General features: G+C 41.0%; 1 protein-coding gene across 1 annotated transcript in view; it reads left to right on the top strand.

Moving 5' to 3' along the window:
* NTRK2 (neurotrophic tyrosine kinase, receptor, type 2) overlaps window positions 1-17001 on the top strand; it is a 279559-nt gene extending 262558 nt beyond the window's left edge. Inside the window, exons 17-18 of the mRNA XM_015419285.1 lie at window positions 16310-16468; window positions 16737-17001. Coding sequence (XP_015274771.1) covers window positions 16310-16468; window positions 16737-16922 — 345 coding nt within the window. The 3' untranslated portion in view covers window positions 16923-17001. The remainder of the gene's footprint in view (window positions 1-16309; window positions 16469-16736) is intronic.
* Window positions 17002-18565: the final 1564 nt, after the last annotated feature.

Raw genomic sequence — 18565 nt, 5'->3', positions numbered from 1 at the left:
CCTTGCAGGTCCACCACCGGGCCCCTCATGGGGCTCGGCAGTGGAGCTGCAAGGCCAGCACTGGCGGCTGGGACCGTTGGGGGCAGGGTGTGTGGCCTTATGACACACTTCCGGTGATGTCAGGGGGTGTGGCATATGCTAATGAGTTATGCTAATGAGTTCCCCTAGCTCTTTTTCTACGAAATGACCCCTGGTGAGCTCTAGTTCCAGTTAATGATGTGCATGCATGCACATTGTTTTGATTCACTTTTTTTAAAAGGAAGCTTTTATTTTTTCATTCATTATTTTTCATTCTCATTAATTCATTCATTATTTTTTCATTCTCATTAATTTAAATGATTAACATATTTCTGGCTATAACCTTGTCTTTTCCTTCCAACTGAGATGACTTTCTCAGAGATTATACCTGTGGAATCCTCCCTGCCAAATTTCAGACCCATGGGAGGCAAGGTCCAGAAACAAAAGTTCCAGGTATTAATCTGGTTTTCTGAGGGATCAGTTGGTGTTTGAGAGGCCAGAGGCAAAAAGTGTAATCACGGGCAGGGAAGATCCAGAATCCAGGTAGGCGCTAGGTAGACCGGGGCAGGGGGGCAAGGATAAACTCAGCCTGGGCCAGCACTGGTAACAAATGACATGTAGCCTAGACTGAAAAAGTAATCTCTAAACCAGGGCCAAACTAGACATTATACACCTGGATGCTGATGCCATTTTGGAGCTGAGCTCAACCATTTAGAACAGCCTGTTCTGGCACCTAAAAAGATCACCTGGTCCTGGCACACTGTAAACCTTGTGCCATTTTTAAATAGCCAAGTTCAGCTCTAAAATGGCATTGGAATCCACACGCTGGACCAACAAACACCGCCATGTCTAGTTTGGCCCATAGAATCTAAGGTCCAGGTGGTATGCACTGCGAGCCCAGTCAGGTGATGTCTGAACGGAAAGTTGTGGTTGCAGACCAAATGATGATGTTGATCTGCACAGGATCCAGATGCTCTCTTCCTTTTATACTACAGCAGACCCTGTGGCCCAAGTTATGAGGTGGTAAGGCCTGGCTGGTAGGAGGCTTGGTTTGAGTCTTACCTGGGAAACTTACAAGAATAGACAGATAGGGTTACCAGGCCAAGCCTGGCAACTGGCAATAAAGTTGGGGGTGGGGAGATGGGAGGGCACATGTGACATTGGCAATGTCACTATGTCAGTGACAACAAATGGCTCTATGAATCACCAGAAACTCTGTGGTAAAACCATAAAGTTTCCGGCAATATCTAGAGGGACCCATTGTTTTACCTGAAAGTGATGTAGTGATATCGTAGTGATGTTGGCAACATCACTGTTGTTTTTTGTTTTGTTTTTCTCTTGCTGCTGCTTGGAGTGGCGGCAGGCAAGGAGCTAGCCAACTGGAAGCCTAGACAGATAAGAAGATTTGCAAAGATTTGCTGGATCATTAATTTTTCAATTAGGATTAGTGATAATAATTACATCGATGCATCAATGGTTTTCAGTGTGAATTTTGATTAGTTAAAAACTGAATGCACATCTCTAGTTCCAGTGAAGTAGTTGTCTCCCATTCATAATGTGTGTCTGTAGAATTATTATAGAAAATCTTTGTGTTGGTACTGAAGGAAAAATGAAAGTGTAGTGTTTAGTGAGTAAGAAATCTGTGTAGGGCTGGCAACAGAGAACAGACCTTAATGACCCTAATCTCCATACTAGTCTTGGGACAGGAGTTTTATAGTTACCATCCACTGTAAGGTTTACTTTAAAATCTCATGGAATTTGAGGGATCTGCCCTCATGAGCAGAGCTGGTGTTTTTGGCACCAAGCTTTGAAAGCTCCATGAAGAGCTCTTTGCAGCTGTAATTTTAATTACATAGAGATGCTCCCCTGCCTTCTGTGGAGCCACTGCCTAGAGTCTTATAGGGATCTGGAGAGTGCTGGGGATGGGCAGATTAAATTACAGTTATCAGGAGGAAATTATTTAAAGATCAAAGATGACTGTCTTTTCTGAAGAGCAAAGACATCCCCCCATCACCTTCAAATATAAACCAAAATGGTTGCTTGTTGTTCCTAGAATTCCTCTTATTTATTGCTGCTTGCCTCCAAGATCTAGTACACTGCTATATTGTCTGATAAAGAAATAGGTTTTTAACTTTGTACCACACAGGATGTACATGTAAGAAATAGCCAATTTAAATATTAATTCACACACTCTTACATTCAGTAGCAGAAATGTTTTCCACTTATACCAGAAAATGAAGGTCCAGAAATCTTAAACTAGCCCCATCTCTATTTTCCTTCATCTCTCTGAAGCTGGAGTTTGGTTGATATTGTTAAGAGGGTACTCTCAATTCTGTGTAGGGTTGCCAAGTGAATTTTACTCACCGGCGGGGGAGCCTCGCCGCGCTCCGGGGGCCGTCCCTTGTCGTGCGCGCATGCGCCGCCAGCACGTCACCAGAAGTGATGCACGATGTCGATCACGTTGAGGGCATGGCCCCGATCGTCGGAGGGAAAACCATAGAGTTTCCCCCTGACGATCGGGGCCACACCCCCAACGTGATCGACGTGGTTGCATCACCTCCGGTGACGCAGCCACGCTGCAATTCGGGGGGCGGAGTTCCCCCTGGGGCCCAATTCCGCAGTGGCGGAAATCGGGCCTCCAAAGCGGGGGTTTACCCGCCACCCGCCCCCACTTGGCAGCCCTAATTCTGTGGCAGGTTATACAAAATCAACAGTCTAGTGGGCCTGTCAGATACTTAAGTCTTTGTAAGTCAAAAGCAACTCCTATAACATCACCTGAAATGTATGAAGAGAAAGATGCATTAGTGATATCAACTACCAGTGGCCTAGTCTTAGGAGGTAAATTATGTGGGCTTCACCTGCTTTTTTTTGGCATATAGCTGGTTTGAGCCATCATATAATAGAAAACATGACATAAAGACTCAAAGTCGAAGGTTGCATGAGAAATTCTCTTGCAAGAGAGTTTGTGCAATATATGTAGGCTTTCTTGGTGACATGGTTACCTTCCGTGGAGCCACATTTTGTCCTTAATTTAGATTATCAACTTACACCACTCAAGCCTAACATACATATGACTTGCTACAGTCGCTATAGGAGTATGCTTATATTCAGAAGTGTACAGTCAACACATATAGAATGGGAAACAGAATTGCACCTGATAGCTTCTTGTGTACTCTCTACACATGTTCACTACAATGCTTGAAAGAATTAAATGTGTATAAAATGTGTGCATGTATGCTTTCTCCTCACAATTTTGGAACCCTGAATCTATGGGCATGCATTTTGCAGGCACATAAGCACTTTCAGACATTACCCTGAACCGGTGTAGAGGGTGGTGGAAAGCAGAGAATCAAGATCTCCCTCTATGCACAATGCATGTATACATCCATAACATGCATAATTCTCTTGTGCCTTTCTGTGAAATAATAAGGGTTTCAGTGATTTAAAAATCATTTCTCTGCCTGTTGAGGCTCAGCTGGGCTCCACTGACTGCCACCAACAGAAGAAGGAAGAGCCAGCAGAGAACCTGCTGGGATGCCAAGCGTTCCAGCTCATTGCCTGTCAGTGCTTCAGGTGCCAGCAGGAGGAGACAGGAAAACGGAGATGAGATTTGATAACATCTGGAGTGCCAGTGCTGGATCAGGGATCCCAGTGATTGTGGGAAGAGGGAAATATGGCCGTGGGAGAAAGTATTGGAGGAAAGGAGATGGAGATATGGATATGCTCAGTCTCCTTGAAACCTTCATCAATAGTGGTGAGACAGTGGAAGGAAACCTTTCTTCGACACTGATGTTGTGCAATGCCAGGTCCATTAATAATAAGACCATGACTCTACAGAATTATTTTGCAGAACATCAAGTGGACCCGGCATACATAACTGGGACCTGGGTTGGGGGGGGGGGTGTCTTTGTCCCATGGCCAGGACAGAAGCCGGACTGGAATAGCATTCTGAAAGCAACAAAAAGTTATTTCCTGAAATTTCAGGAGTTTTTCAGGAAGGGGAAAAGATGACAAAAAGATGATGGTCCTTTAACTTTTTAAAACAGAAAAAAGGGAAGGAAGGCATGACTTTCCAGTAGGGTCACCAGGCCACAACCAGCAACCCCTGATGTCATTGCCAGTTAAAAGGGAGCCCTCACAGACAATCTTTGTAGGCAGCTGGATTGAGGTGGGTCACCGCTGATGTTAATGCTAGACCTGACAGCAACGTTCGACATGGTCAACCATGATCTGTTGACCCATTGCTTCACTGATGTTGGAGTTCATGGGGAAGCCTTGAAGTGGCTTACCTCATTCCTCCAGAGGCGGGGATAAAGGGTGGTGTTAGGAGAGAGGGTGTCACCTTGACACCCCTTGGTATGTGTGGTCCCTCATGGGGCAATCCATTTTCTAATGTTGTTTAACATCTGTATGTGCATAATTGGTGTTACCTCTAAGGTGAGTTAGTGTGAGCTAGCTCACCGTTTTTTAGCCTCCAGCTCACACATTTTTGTCTTAGCTCAGGAAGGATGGCTCCAGAGCAGACTAATTTATGCAATAGCCAAATTGCTTGCTCATAACTTTAATGTCAGTGGCTCACAAAGTAAAATTTTTGCTCACAAGACTCCACAGCTTAGAGGGAGCATTGATGCATACATATTTAGATGCTCTAGCATTCACAAAAACTCTGTAATTTTACCATAGAGTTTTTATAAAATGCTAAGACATCTACCATGTCACTTCAAGCCAGACTAGAGTCTATGCAGGGAGATTAAAAGAGTCCGTGGTAACACCACTCTTAAAGAAACCATCTCCAGACCCTATGGATACTGCCAATTACAGCACAGTCTCAAACCAGTCTCTTACCCAGTCTCTGGGTAAGGTAATTGAGAGAGCAATGACAGAACAGCTCCAGAGTTTCCTGGAGGACATGTCAACTCTAGATTTGTTGTTATTGTTGAGATATACTGGAGCTGAGCCAAAATGGCTGATTTCAGAAATATTTTCAATTTGGATATGCCCAGAAGCATACTCATATTAGGTAGTATCAGTTTTATTCCTGATTGTCAACATCCACAAGGTCAGTTTATAAGCAGATATATACAACAATTTGTTGCATGGTCTTTTCCTAATCCAACTCCTTCTTACATCAAGACTGCTGAGTTTCACTTACTAGTGGAAACCAACAGACATTTAACTACCTTGAGGATCTTTTATCCATGAGAACACTCTGCTAGGAACAAAACCATCAGATACAATGCAGTGTCTTATTACTCACAGTGTACTTAGTGATTTACATGTACCTTCTTAATAAAGTCTCCTTACGCAGATTTAGGCATATCCTATCCTTAAAGCAGAGCTACCAGTTCTTATTGAATTCTGTAGCTCGGTTAGCTAGACCAGGACAGGCTATTGACTACTTAGATTATGTAGTTAAAAGAATCTGAGGCTGCGGTCACATCTCCTTACGCAGATTTAGGCATATCCTATCCTTAAAGCAGAGCTACCAGTTCTTATTGAATTCTGTAGCTCGGTTAGCTAGACCAGGACAGGCTATTGACTACTTAGATTATGTAGTTAAAAGAATCTGACTGAGCTTTGCCCTGGGTCTTCTCCACCTTCGCCCAAATTCAGGTGTTTTTATACATTTTTTGTGGGACTTCTAAAATGGTGTAGTCTCTGGATATTCTTTGGTGCCTCTCCGCTGCTCAGCTGTTTTTGCAGCTTTCATGGGGAACAGTAATGAGTTGTTTAAAAGGACTCAAACTGCTTTCTGCTCCATCCATGAACCACAACAAACCTGCACAAACTGCTTTGAAAGTTCATGGAGTTTTTTTTTAACTTTTTAATTGCATTTTATTACATACATCCTAAAGGGAAGGGAACAGGGGGTAAACACTATATCTAAAACAAAAGATAAGACAAGGATCATGATCTAAATGTTACAATGTATATATATATAAAAGTCCTGCAATAATAAGAAAGATCAATTTATCAAAATTCAGGTTAACGCTAGCTTAATTTTAATACTAGTCTCTGGTGTTTTGTAATCACTTATATGCTGTTGAAATATCCGTTTATCTTATACGTTTCTTCTTCTTGTACTTCATATTCGTTTTCGGTATTTTAGGTGCAGCTTCCCCCTTCTCCGAGTCTGAGGTTTCCAGGGTACTGCTAGAGCTACTTGAGGTGTTTTCTATTCCTCCATCACTGGTTCCCTCTTCTTCAATATTGTCCACAGGTTTTTTGTCATCTTTACTCAGGCTTTGTTGTTGTTTCAAAAAATCTTTGGCTTTTTGGACAAAGTCAATTTTATTCTTCTTATCTGTATAGTTGACTACAAGCCCCTCTGGAAAAATCCATCTATAAGCGATTGAATTGTTGAGGAGGAAGAAGGTTAAATCCTTGTATTAATGCCTTTGCTTCCACATCTTGCATGGAATGTCCTTTAAAATTTTTCCAGATGTGGCTTTCAAAACATTGTCTATGGTAGATCTTTTAGAGAATTTCACATATATTTCTCCAGGCAGTTTGTTTTTCTTTATAAAATCCGGACAGGTTCAGTAAGCCAAGTCCATATCATTTTGCAGGGACTCTTGCTTAAGATCTGTCATTTGTGCTAACACTTCACTTAAAATTACTTTTAAATTTTCTTATTTTTGCTCAGGAACACCTTGAAAGCGTAAGACATACATTGATCTTTCTATTTAGAGTTGCAGCAATTGGCCTTTATCTGAGACTCTTTTTCTACTTCCCCCAGTTTTTGTTCAATATCTTTGGTCTTTGTTTCAACTCCCTTGATGGCTCTGTCTGTATTGTCTGCTCTTTTATCCATCTGTGTTAGTTGCTTTTGGACAGCATCCAGCTTACTGTTGATATTAGACATCTGCTCCAGCAGGGGGTGCAATACCGTAGCCAGCATATTGGGAAAGTAAGCAGCTGCTTCCTGTGTCTGGGTGGGAGTCATTGGTATGGTATTTCCTGTGAGAGATTATTTTGCACCTTTCAGTCTCAGTTACAGTCTCATATAGTTAGTTTCACTTATTTCTTTTTCTTTCTTGTTCAGGGACTGTTCGGTTTTGGGGGGGGTGATTCTCCAACTCTTCCCCCACCCACCGCTTGTTTCTCAAGTTAAATCCAGTGGACTTAAAAACTTGGCCGCTTATATGGGGGATCGCTTAACTCATTGTTTTTTCGTGTTTAAATCATTGTAGGAGGGAAATCGCACTAGATCGCTTGTCCGCTTGTCTGGCAGCCAGCTCTTTTCACCATAATGACTTCGCGATGACAGGACCTCTTGGGGTAGGAGAGCCTCGATCCCTCAGCCATTGTCTCAGGAGAGGCTCTCCTCTGCACCCCAGGCTGAGAGTCCCCTAAAAGGACTCCGGGAGGGCTCAGATCCAGCTGGGACCCTTCCTGTCCGCCACAACTCAGCACGTCTCCATCAGGAGCTCGATGGGACGCATTTGAGCCTCAAGTCGCCAAAACCGGAAGTCTCAAAAGTTCATGGAGTTTGTGACTGTAGACCCTTCATGAACTACTATTCGCAAACCACAAACAGGGCAAAATTTGTGATGAATTTTGCTTTGTGGTTCAGTTTGTTCCCATCCCTAATCCTGAGTCTCTCCCATCTGGTCCAGTCTACCTGCATGGCTAGTCTATTTTTGATCCTGATTAGACATCTGCTCCAGCAGGGGGTGCAATACCGTAGCCAGCATATTGGGAAAGTAAGCAGCTGCTTCCTGTGTCTGGGTGGGAGTCATTGGTATGGTATTTCCTGTGAGAGATTATTTTGCACCTTTCAGTCTCAGTTACAGTCTCATATAGTTAGTTTCACTTATTTCTTTTTCTTTCTTGTTCAGGGACTGTTCGGTTTTGGGGGGGGTGATTCTCCAACTCTTCCCCCACCCACCGCTTGTTTCTCAAGTTAAATCCAGTGGACTTAAAAACTTGGCCGCTTAAAAACAAAAAGCCCTTAAACAAAAACTGTAATGACTCCATAGTACATTTCCACAGACTGGCATTTTCAGTGTTCAAATTTGTTAGCAGTAGCAAGAAAACCTTAATTCTAAATAATTTGATTAATCATTTCTCACAAACATCAGTAAACATATGTACTTTAAAGTAGCTTCTGCCTTGGTGGAAGAATGTGAACCAAATAAACTGATGACTTTCCACATAGTGAACTCTGTGGTGTATGTATTGTAAATATTTCATTACTGCTGTATGGGCTTAAATGGAATAGATGGGCAAGAATTTTATCTGCTAGTAATAATAAATCTGTTAGGATTCTAGCAGCTTGTCTGCAAAGGCAATGCCTTTCCCTGTGCCTTTCCTCTAGCCTATCACATCTTTGCAATTTGCTAGCAGTATGCTCAAAATGTTGATGTAGTGGGTTTTGCGCATTTGGAGACTTAGTTTCCATGGCAGCCAAACCTCATGTGCTACTAACTGGTAATTCAGGGGAGAGGAGGGGGGAAAGTGAAGGAGAGGAGTCATTAAAGTATGTCAATTAGTATGCAATACCAAAGCCATTTTTCAAGTGTGCTCCCACAGAAGCAGGCAATGCTTTGTGCCATTGTAGCAGCAGAGAGGGAATGAATGGAAAGAGAACAAATTTTCTTATTTTTAACAAGTGGCATTGCAGAGCTGAACAACAGGTAGCTATTATACCTACACAAATGTGCCTTATAACAGGGAGTTGAGAGCTGATAAAGGAACACTGGATACGTGCTTCTGTGTGTGTGGCTTTAGCCTAAATATTCCCTTTTTACCTTTCTGCTCTCCTGGCCAGAAAATATTGCAATGATTACAAAAACTGTTGTTATTCTGAGAAAATATAATATTACTTTAGTTTTCTCTGATTATTTTTTATTTGTTTATTTTCATTGCATTTACACCCCGCCCTTCCCGCGAAAGGGCTCAGGGCGGCTTACAAGAGCACAAAGTGCATATATATATAGTGTACAATGGATAAAATGGATAAAAACAGTTAAAAGATCAGTTAGACATTAGAAGACGTAGAGGTGGGGGGGAACTTTGATATTTGAAATTTATCAATAGTGAAGACTAAAAATCACACTGGATGTAATCTGAAAGAAAGAAGGTATATATTTGAAGCTATATATTCTTACAGAAATGATGTTGCCACATAACTAACAAGGAAGTTAAAAATACCAGAACACCACTTCAGTATGAAATACTGAATTAAAATGGTGACTGTGGTTTGGCTATGAACTGATTTTGAAGAGTGGGGATATTTTTTATCATTCTGAATCAGTTTTTTTAATGTACAAAAGATGTGATTTATATAGCTCATTTATGGGTCTGTAACTTTCTCTGAAGTATTTTAAGTTGGGAAGTATAGAGTTGTCCATTACTAACCTGTAAGAGAAACTGGATGTTCTCCAAAGGCCTCTAAACTGGGTTCTTTAGCCACTGTATTGCACTGGTAATTTCACCCAAATGCCTCTGCTTTTATGAAAAAGTTCATAAAGATCAAGGCTAAAATTAAATGCTGTGATTTCAAATAAATCAGTGATTGGAAGGACATGGTTCTTCAAATATTATTGCAACTGCCTCATCCAGTCAACAGGATAGCAATAGGAATGGAGGTTTTCTATGCTGACAAATTTATCACCCAGTGTCAGTGTCAGTAGCTGTAAGTGGACTGTGTTAGCCAAATTGCTCTATTATTTAATAAAAGATTGGGGAATGATGATATTAATATGCAATTGGCATAACTATAGGATCATACCTGTGTATACCAGAAAGCCAGTTTGGTGTAGTGGTTAAGTGTGCGGACTCTAATCTGGGAGAACCTGGTTTGATTCCCCACTCCTCCACTTGCACCTGCTGATGTGACCTTGGGTCAGTCACAAGCTCTGGCACAGCTGTTCCTGAAAGAGCAGTTTGTGTCAGAGTTCTCTCAGCCCCACCCACCTCACAGGGTGTCTGTTGTGGGGAGGAGAAGGGAAAGGAGAAAGGGTGTCTGTTGTGGGGAGGAGAAGGGAAAGGAGTTTGTAAGCCGCTCTGAGACTCCAAGTGAAGGGCGGGGTCTTGGGGTTCTCCCAAGAACCCAGGAATAGACAAAGAGACTGGGTGACTAAAATAAGAATTTCTTTACTAAATATTCTCAAGCGCACAAACAATAATTAGACATTCACGCACCCTAAGGAAGCAGAGGTGATTGATGGCTAATGGAGGGGATATGGGGTGATACTACCTGTCCAGATGTACAGAGGTCCATAAAGAAGGGTTGTGACCCAAAACCCAGAGGGTTCTAGGGGTGGCCTGCCAGGTGGCATCATGGCAGAAAACACAGTGTCTGAGGCCATGTGTTCGCTGGGATATACCCACTGAAAGACAATGCAGACCAATGGGCAGCCCTGTGGGCTGGTCTCAGGTGAGAACAATAGCTTACCTGGACCAATGATGAGTCCCAGGGGTGTGTGGCATCAGGATGAGCAAGGCCTAGATGTGACCAATGAACTTCCAGAGAGGCAGGGTCTGGATTTAACAATAGAAGCTAGGTGCTGGGTGACTAGTTAAATGGATTATCTGACTACTAATGGTCCTGACCAGGGTATTTTGAAAAGGCTCTCAAGTATAGACAAAAGATGGGCTAAATGATTTATTGGTTTATCCCGGTATCCTGAGGGACAGAGCAGAAAAGACAAGTATTCAGTACAAGGAATTCCTGGAGACAGAGTTATTTGCCAATTTGAAATGTAGATATTTTACCTGCTAGAACTCATTGCCATTCCATAAGCATAATCTCTGCTGGGTGGAGGGGGAAGACTGGAAGCTTGCTCTGAGGTTGCCTGTCATCTGAAAATGGAGACCTCTTTTTCAGAGCTGTGGCTGGCTCTGAGTTTCAGAACCAGGAGTGCCTTCCTTGGCCTGAGTTTTGTGGGTCTCTGGGTCAGGTTAGAAGTAGGGTGCCCTTGCTATGGGGCTAAAAGGTCCCTTGCTCGAAAGACAGTCGAATCCGACTCTAGGGTTGTGGTGCTCATGTCTGTTTCAAAGTCGAAGAGCCAGCACTGTCCGAAGACGTTTCCATGGTCATGTGGCCGGCATGACTAAACACCAAGGCGCATGGAACGCTGTTACCTTCCCACCGAAGTGGTACCTATTTATCTACTTGCAATTTCTTGCTTTCGAACTGCTAGGTTGGCAGGAGTTGGAACTAGAGATGGGAGCTCACTCCATCATGCAGCACCCGGGTCTCGAACTGCTGAACTACTGACCTTCCACAGCCTGCAGTTCAGCGTCTTAACCACTTGAGCCACCGGACCCAAGAGTAAAGGCAGTGCCTCTGGAGAAGATGACAGTATTGCAGAAATCATAACAACCTGTATATCTCTTCTCCTTTCCTACCTCCACAACATCTAATGGACCTGCTTTTTTAATGCCCATATTGTAGATGCATCCAAAGAGCAATAATTGATTGGTAGTAGCTGAAATGTAGCCATTCCATTCCTAAAAGGCCTGCACAAAAGGTTTATCATTCTTAATGTCTTTAATCAATCGGATTAAGAGACAACTAGATGCACAGTCATTATGTAGACTGCTCAGGGAAAGTGATTATTTTGCTTAACCTCTCAAAGGACTTTTTCACAGATTTTGCATATTTGCCATTGTATGCCCACAATGTCAGCTCCCCAGTGCATATTTTTGCATGAGGCTTACAACCAAAAACATAAATTTACCTAGTACCATATTTTCCTGCGTATAAGACTACTTTTTAACCCAGGGAAATCTTCTCAGAAGTGGGGGGTCGTCTTATACGCCGGTACGCCAGAAGCATCAGCACAGCTCTATATTTTAACGGGAAAACTCTATATTTTAACTGGAAAAGTTGGGGGTCGTCTTATATGCCCAGTCGTCTTATACGCCGGAAAATACGGTACTATTTCTGGTTCAGCAAATCTGGACACTTCTTAGACTTTTTGGGAATTGTTTCTCATTGATCTTATCATAGGAACTGAGTTTAGAACAAATGTGAAACAGACCAGTGTTTGAGCTCTAGAAAATTATTCAGTTTACCAAGTACATGGAGGCTCATGTTGTATGCACCTCATTCAGCTGGAAGTTACCATTGGAATAGTGGAATGGAACATGAGTGAAACACCCACAGGTGCTCTAATAGGCACTTTATCATTTCATCTGTTGTGGAAGTGGTTATTTTGATACCCCTGTGAGTATGGCAATCAGGGAAACTGTAAGGAACTATAGGAAGGCTAGTAAGGGAAAGGAAATGCATTTTTTCTTATAGACTTTTACATTTTTCATAATGACAGTGGAAAACTTAAATCATAATAAAACTATAATAAAAGATGGGGCCATATTTTACAACCACAGTTTTCATTAATTTTTTAAAGACTGTATCATAAAACCCCACTGAATCAAGTCAGTGGTAGATACCATATGATGAACAGGTTTAAGGGCTGCTTAATATTTAATGAACCAAAAGCCTCTAACAACTAATAACATTTTAATGGCACTTGCCCTTTGGGCTGGTGCATAGCCACATATTTCTGAGGGTCTAATGTGTTTTACTTTCTAATGAATGATTATTCTCCCACTGAGTAAATGCGGTGGAGGGGAGCAGTTTGCCTTATCAGCTCATCTTAGAGCAAAGGTCAGAAACCGAATCCTTGTTTGCGTCTGATATGCATATTAACACTGTATTTCCCAAACTTACCTCAGCCATTGGTGGTTCATAATAATTCAGAGATGTTTTTAATGCATTGTTAATATGTATAAATACATAAAGTGCTCTGGAAGCTCTGCAGGCTTTCTAAACTCTTAAGAATATAACAGAACAGTAGTGGTCTGTTTGACATGTTGGATCCCAGATGTGTGAAAGTAATGAATGGGGAGATTGAGTTACTCAAGCCTTTAGATCCTGTAGGGCTGTCAGAAAAGAAGAATTCTGCCAGTTATGGCTTCTGCTGACACTGCAACATTGTGACTTAGCAGCCCTGAAAAGTGAGGCCAAGGAGCTCTGGGTGTATGATCTGGGCATTTCACCTATTGATTTGAACTAATTGGGCAATTCTTTGGTGACAGGCTTCTAGTCGTTGCTGTAATATGCCATGGCCAATTTAAATAAAGCAAGCATAAATAAAAAGAAAGAGAAAAATAACAAATGTTTGTGCATTTGTTTGTAAGATGTAGGGGTCTTTATTGTACTTTAGAGCAAAGCTTGTGCAGTAGTGCCTCATGTTCTGCTGTTTGTTGCCATATTCACATATTCTATTCAGAAAGAAACAGGTAGTCTGTAAGTCAAAAAGATAGATGCAGGTGGGTAGCCGTGTTGGTCTGAAACAGCAGAACAAAGTTTGAGTCCAGTGGCACCTTTAAAAAAAAAAAAATCTTTATTTTTTATTTAACATTTTGTGTGTATTACATATTAACTTTTGTCCCGTACATTACATATCGCTTTATAAACCCTCTCCCTCCCCCCGCCCTTCCCTCGCTATTCCAGTTCACTAGTCCTTTAATCCCAGCCACAGGCACAAAGTCCGAATCTTGCACTGAATGTCTTTTCTTCCTTCTGTTAGTATCCATTCTAGGTTATCTGACCTTCTTTCATCCAAGTTTTTTGTAAATAGGTTATTGTCTTATCTTTATCTGATATCATTGTCCTGTAAATTTTCCCTGCTAGTCCTTGTTTTGACTTTTGCATCCCTTTGTATATTTTTTCTATTGGTTCCTCTGACCAGATTTCTTCTTTATCGTTAATCTTTTTTTACCATACTATGAAGTGCTGTTATTTTAAGCCAATGTTGCTTACCTATTTCTTCGACTATTTCATATACCGGTTTGAGATTGCCTTGCCTAAACATGTCTCCCAATCTATAATACCCTTTAGATCTTAGCAACTGCCACCATTTATTTTTGCTTATTTCGCTATGGATGGACTTTACTGGTGCCCATCTTGAGTTCCTTCTTAACCATGTGGGCTGCCATTTACTCCAGGCTTCTAGTGCTGAATGTCTGGGTCCTTTAATTGATTTAAGGTCTTTTCCGGTAGCTCTACAGAAGATCCCAAATCGCCCTATGTTGTTATTGACCTCATTCTCAAATCTGACCCATTTGTGCTCCTTACCTTCACCTATCTCTAATAACTGCTTGACTTGAAAAGCTTCATAATAGCTCCTCAACTTGGGGACTCCCCAACCCAACTCCACCTTATGACTATACACCAGCCTTTTTTTAGTTCTACATTTTTTGCTGCTGAATATCCACTCTCTAACCTTCTTATTCCATTGTTCTAGTCTGTTAATATTGGTCCCTAGTGGTATCGACTGAAATAGGTATATTAATTTTGGTATTCAAAACATTTTGAAGCTCCTAATTCTAGTGAATATACCTAAGGTTTTATTTATCCACTTCCCCATTTCCTTCTCAATTTTCTTCCATATCATGTTGTAGTTAAGTTCCGAAATTCTATCAATATTCTTTTGTAATACTATACCTAAATATTTGAGCTTTTTAGTGCCCATTCCCATGCTTGTGATTTTATTTATTTCTTTTTTTCCCTCTTTACTCACATTAAGATGCATAATTTCTGATTTAGCCATGTTGACTCTTAAACCTGAACAGCCTTCAAAATCCTCTAATGTAATTTTTACTTCTTTTAGGGTTTGTCATGATGACTATAATGTCGTCTGCGAATAGATTAATTTTCATTTCTTCCTTCCTCACCTTATAACCTTCTATCCTTACACTATTTCTTATTCTTTCTACTAGCTGTTCTATTGCTATGATAAAAAGAAGCAGTGAGAGCGGACATCCCTGCCGAACCCCTCTCTGAATCTGGAAGGTTCTTGATTGGTCATTGTTAACCTTTACCACAGCTGTTCCATCCTTGTATATCTCTTGGATTGCTCTTATGTAAATATCCCCCATCTCATACTTTCTCATTATCTGCCACAAATAGTCCTGGGATAGGGTATCAAAAGCTTTATAGACGTCCAATTTTATTTCTTCTCTTTCTTTATACAATGCCCCCTTATCACTGCCTTTGCAGCATCCCATAGGGTATTAGTGGGAACCGTTCCTCTATTTTCCTCAAAATACAACCTTATTTGCTCAGTCATATATTGTCTGTCTCTTTCTGTAGCCATTATTAAATTGTTATACCTCCAGGTTCTTTTTATTGGCTGTTGGTTTAGTTCTACTTCAGCACTTATTGGAGCATGGTCAGATATCCAGATTGGATGGGTTGTGATTCCTTTGATAGTCATATTAGTATTCTTTTCTACAATTATATAATCTATACATGATACTGTTTTATATCTGCTGGATATATGTGTGGGCTTGGGCTGGTGCCCTATCAGATCGTGTACATCTATCAGTCCCCAATTTCCCAGCCTAATTGATTTATCTTTTGTTATATCTATATTTAGATCACCTGCTATAATAATTTCTCCCTCTGCAAATTGTTAATTTTTTTAATATTCTACTTAGGGATTTCTTTTGGCCTTTATTTGGGGCGTATATATTTACTATTGTAAACTTCTTACCTTCTATTTTAAAATTTACTAGCACATATCTACCGTCCCTATCCACCATTTCCCCACTTCTTCTATTTTAAGTTTCTTATGAATCAGTACCACTACTCCTTTGCTCTTAGTATCATTTCTGGCTTCTGCTATTATCTCCCAGGCCGCGTCATTTAGTAATGGCTTGCTGTCTTTTTTTTTCTTGTGTGTTTCCTGGAGGCATAGAACATCGGTCTTTTACAACCTACTACCTGATCCTTTAACTGGAGATGTCAGGGATTGAACCCAGGATCCATTGGTTTTAGAAGGGTGTAACTCTGTTTAGAATTGCACTGTTGACCATCTACCTTAGCATTAGTGAAATCAGTAGAGAGTCATAGTTGGCAATAAATTTTCCTGGACATCCTTAAATGAATACAGGAATGTTTTACAGAAATAAATCGTTAGCACCAGTAGTCAATGTAATTGCATGCCCTGGATTTGATGTGTGGACTACACAATAATTAAATTCTGATACTCATCTGGAAGAAAATCCTTCATAAACCCTTGGTTGAACTGCTAGACTCCCCTGATACTTGTCACAGCAAAGGTAGATAGCAAACCACTTATACATGAACGCAGATAACTTCACACTGCTGAGGAAGATAATGAGGGTTGCACAAGGAATTATGAAAAAAGAAGTGTAAATTTAAGATATTATACTGTAAAATCCCCCCAAGGCAGATAATATAATATCCCTTTTCTACATATTTCTTCCTCAAGAAGCCATCTAACTTCTTTACAATTCTTCTATCTAGGTTGGTGGACATACCATGTTACCCATTCGTTGGATGCCACCTGAAAGTATCATGTACAGAAAATTCACCACTGAAAGTGACGTCTGGAGTCTTGGAGTTGTTTTATGGGAAATCTTTACTTACGGCAAGCAGCCATGGTACCAGCTCTCAAACAATGAGGTGCGTGATACATCTATTAAAGCCCAGAGTCAGGCTATGGTGGTTAACTTTCCAAGGATAGATTTTAATCCAGAGATAATCCCACCCATTTAGGTCCAGACATTCACTTCTATTTGACAAAGTCAGAGCTTTAGTAGGGAAATTGGAGCTGAAGTGTTAGTCAAATATAAACTGAAAACAAGGTGCCTATATCACAGTTTATTGATTAACTCTGCCTAAATGCTCAATAAAAGAATAAATCCATTGGCTGTCTTCTTTCTTTCTCCAGGTAATCGAGTGCATCACTCAGGGCAGAGTCCTGCAGCGACCTCGTACATGCCCAAAGGAAGTGTATGATCTGATGCTGGGTTGTTGGCAGCGGGAGCCTCATATGAGGCTCAACATCAAAGAAATCCACTCCCTCCTTCAGAACTTGGCCAAGGCCTCTCCGGTCTACCTGGATATTCTAGGCTAGAAACTCCCAGCACTTCCTCATGGAGTGCATGAACGAATGTGTTCAGTTGCCACTAAACTCCATTAAAATGTGTTCTTACCTCTGACAGTATTAAAAACAAGGACATGGAGAAGCTTTCAAAGGGCAAGCTGTGTGCATTTCTCCCTCTGTAGACACAGTAGTGACATTATTGAAATGTATCTCTTCTCTCCTTCATTCTTTCTGTTTCTCTATTTTTCCCCTCAATTTGTATTCAATCTGGCTTCTGCATTATTATAACTCTGCATAGACAAAGGCCTTAAAAACCTGACCTGTTACATCAACAGACACTCAGTTTTGCCCATCACAACTAACAATGCCTTGTATTTATGCCTTTGATCTGGATAAAAAGGGAAAAATTGACTTTGTGACTTCTGTTCGGATATCTGGAGCTTCTATGGATTCACCTCTACTTCATTTGCTTTGGCATCTGGGTGGAAAGCGGAAGACTGGCATTCTCTATGGGAAATTTTTTTCTAGCTGAGATCAAGCCAGAGAGAAATAAATCAGCATATTGTATAATGCACTGTACGGAGAAATTATAGGATCAGATGGCATCCAACATACCACTTTAACATGTAATGAAATTATTTGGGGAAAGGGAAAGAATACAGTGATTTCTACTGAGAAATGTTCAGAGGAGAAAAGGGACTTCTAAGTACAAATTTGGTTCGCATTTTTACATTTATAGATGTGTTGATATGGTTTGTTTCAAAGAACAAAATGTGTTGCCAACATTGCCCAAAATGTTCAACCAGGACCCTTCCCCCCCCAACTTGTTTCACCAGAGGGATTTGTGATACCACCGTTACATGTCTTCTCTAGTGAGACTTTGGCACTGCTAGCACAAGTTGGGATTAAAGTGCAGTGTATTTCCAGGGCCATTTCCGAAAACATGAAGGCTTTGGTGAGAGAGGACAGCCATAGATATGGAGGGAAGCTAATCCTTTATGATGCTGTTTTAACAGCATGCCCCTTCTTTTTTTCTCTTTCTATTCCCCTTTTCACCCCACTGTGCAAACCAAACCCAGCATGGTCTCTGTCTATTAATACCCTTTGTGCTGAAAACAGATGCTCATCTCATTATACAACCAAACTCATGAAGGAAAACCTAGATTTAGTTGTAGAGGAGGTTGTTAGATGCATTCAAACATGCTTACATTGTTGCAGATGCAACAGATGCTATAGGCTAGTCCAACAGTATGATGTGTGAGATAAGATACCCAAGAAGATCCTAGAGAAGAGAGAAGTTCACTCTATGGTGATGACTTGATAGAACTTTACAAACCTGAGTTTAGCATCAGTTTCTGGTTGATCAAGTGGGTATATTCCTAGCCATCATGTGTTTTCTTTTTAATTTGATTTAAGGCTGATATTGCGTGTATGTGTAACCTCAGTTTATGGGTTCTGTGGGGCAGAACTTGGAATGAATCTTGCAATAATTCAAAGAGAATAAAATATTTTTACTTTTCACTTAACAGCATATCATGTAAGGAAAACATAGATCTTAGTAACACAACAAGACAATGCCTTTTAAAGTCCAAACAATTAATTTTTCCTTCCTTCACAGCTTGCTGTCCCCAAAGTCCATCTCTTTCCTCTTGCTGGTGGCCCAGGAAGTCTCC

This window comes from Gekko japonicus, unplaced genomic scaffold (assembly GCF_001447785.1).
Source record: "Gekko japonicus isolate JY-2015 unplaced genomic scaffold, Gekko_japonicus_V1.1 scaffold133, whole genome shotgun sequence".
Lineage (NCBI taxonomy): Eukaryota > Metazoa > Chordata > Lepidosauria > Squamata > Gekkonidae > Gekko > Gekko japonicus.
Note: the sequence above shows the minus strand (reverse complement) of the source record. Positions and strands in the feature narration are given on the sequence as shown.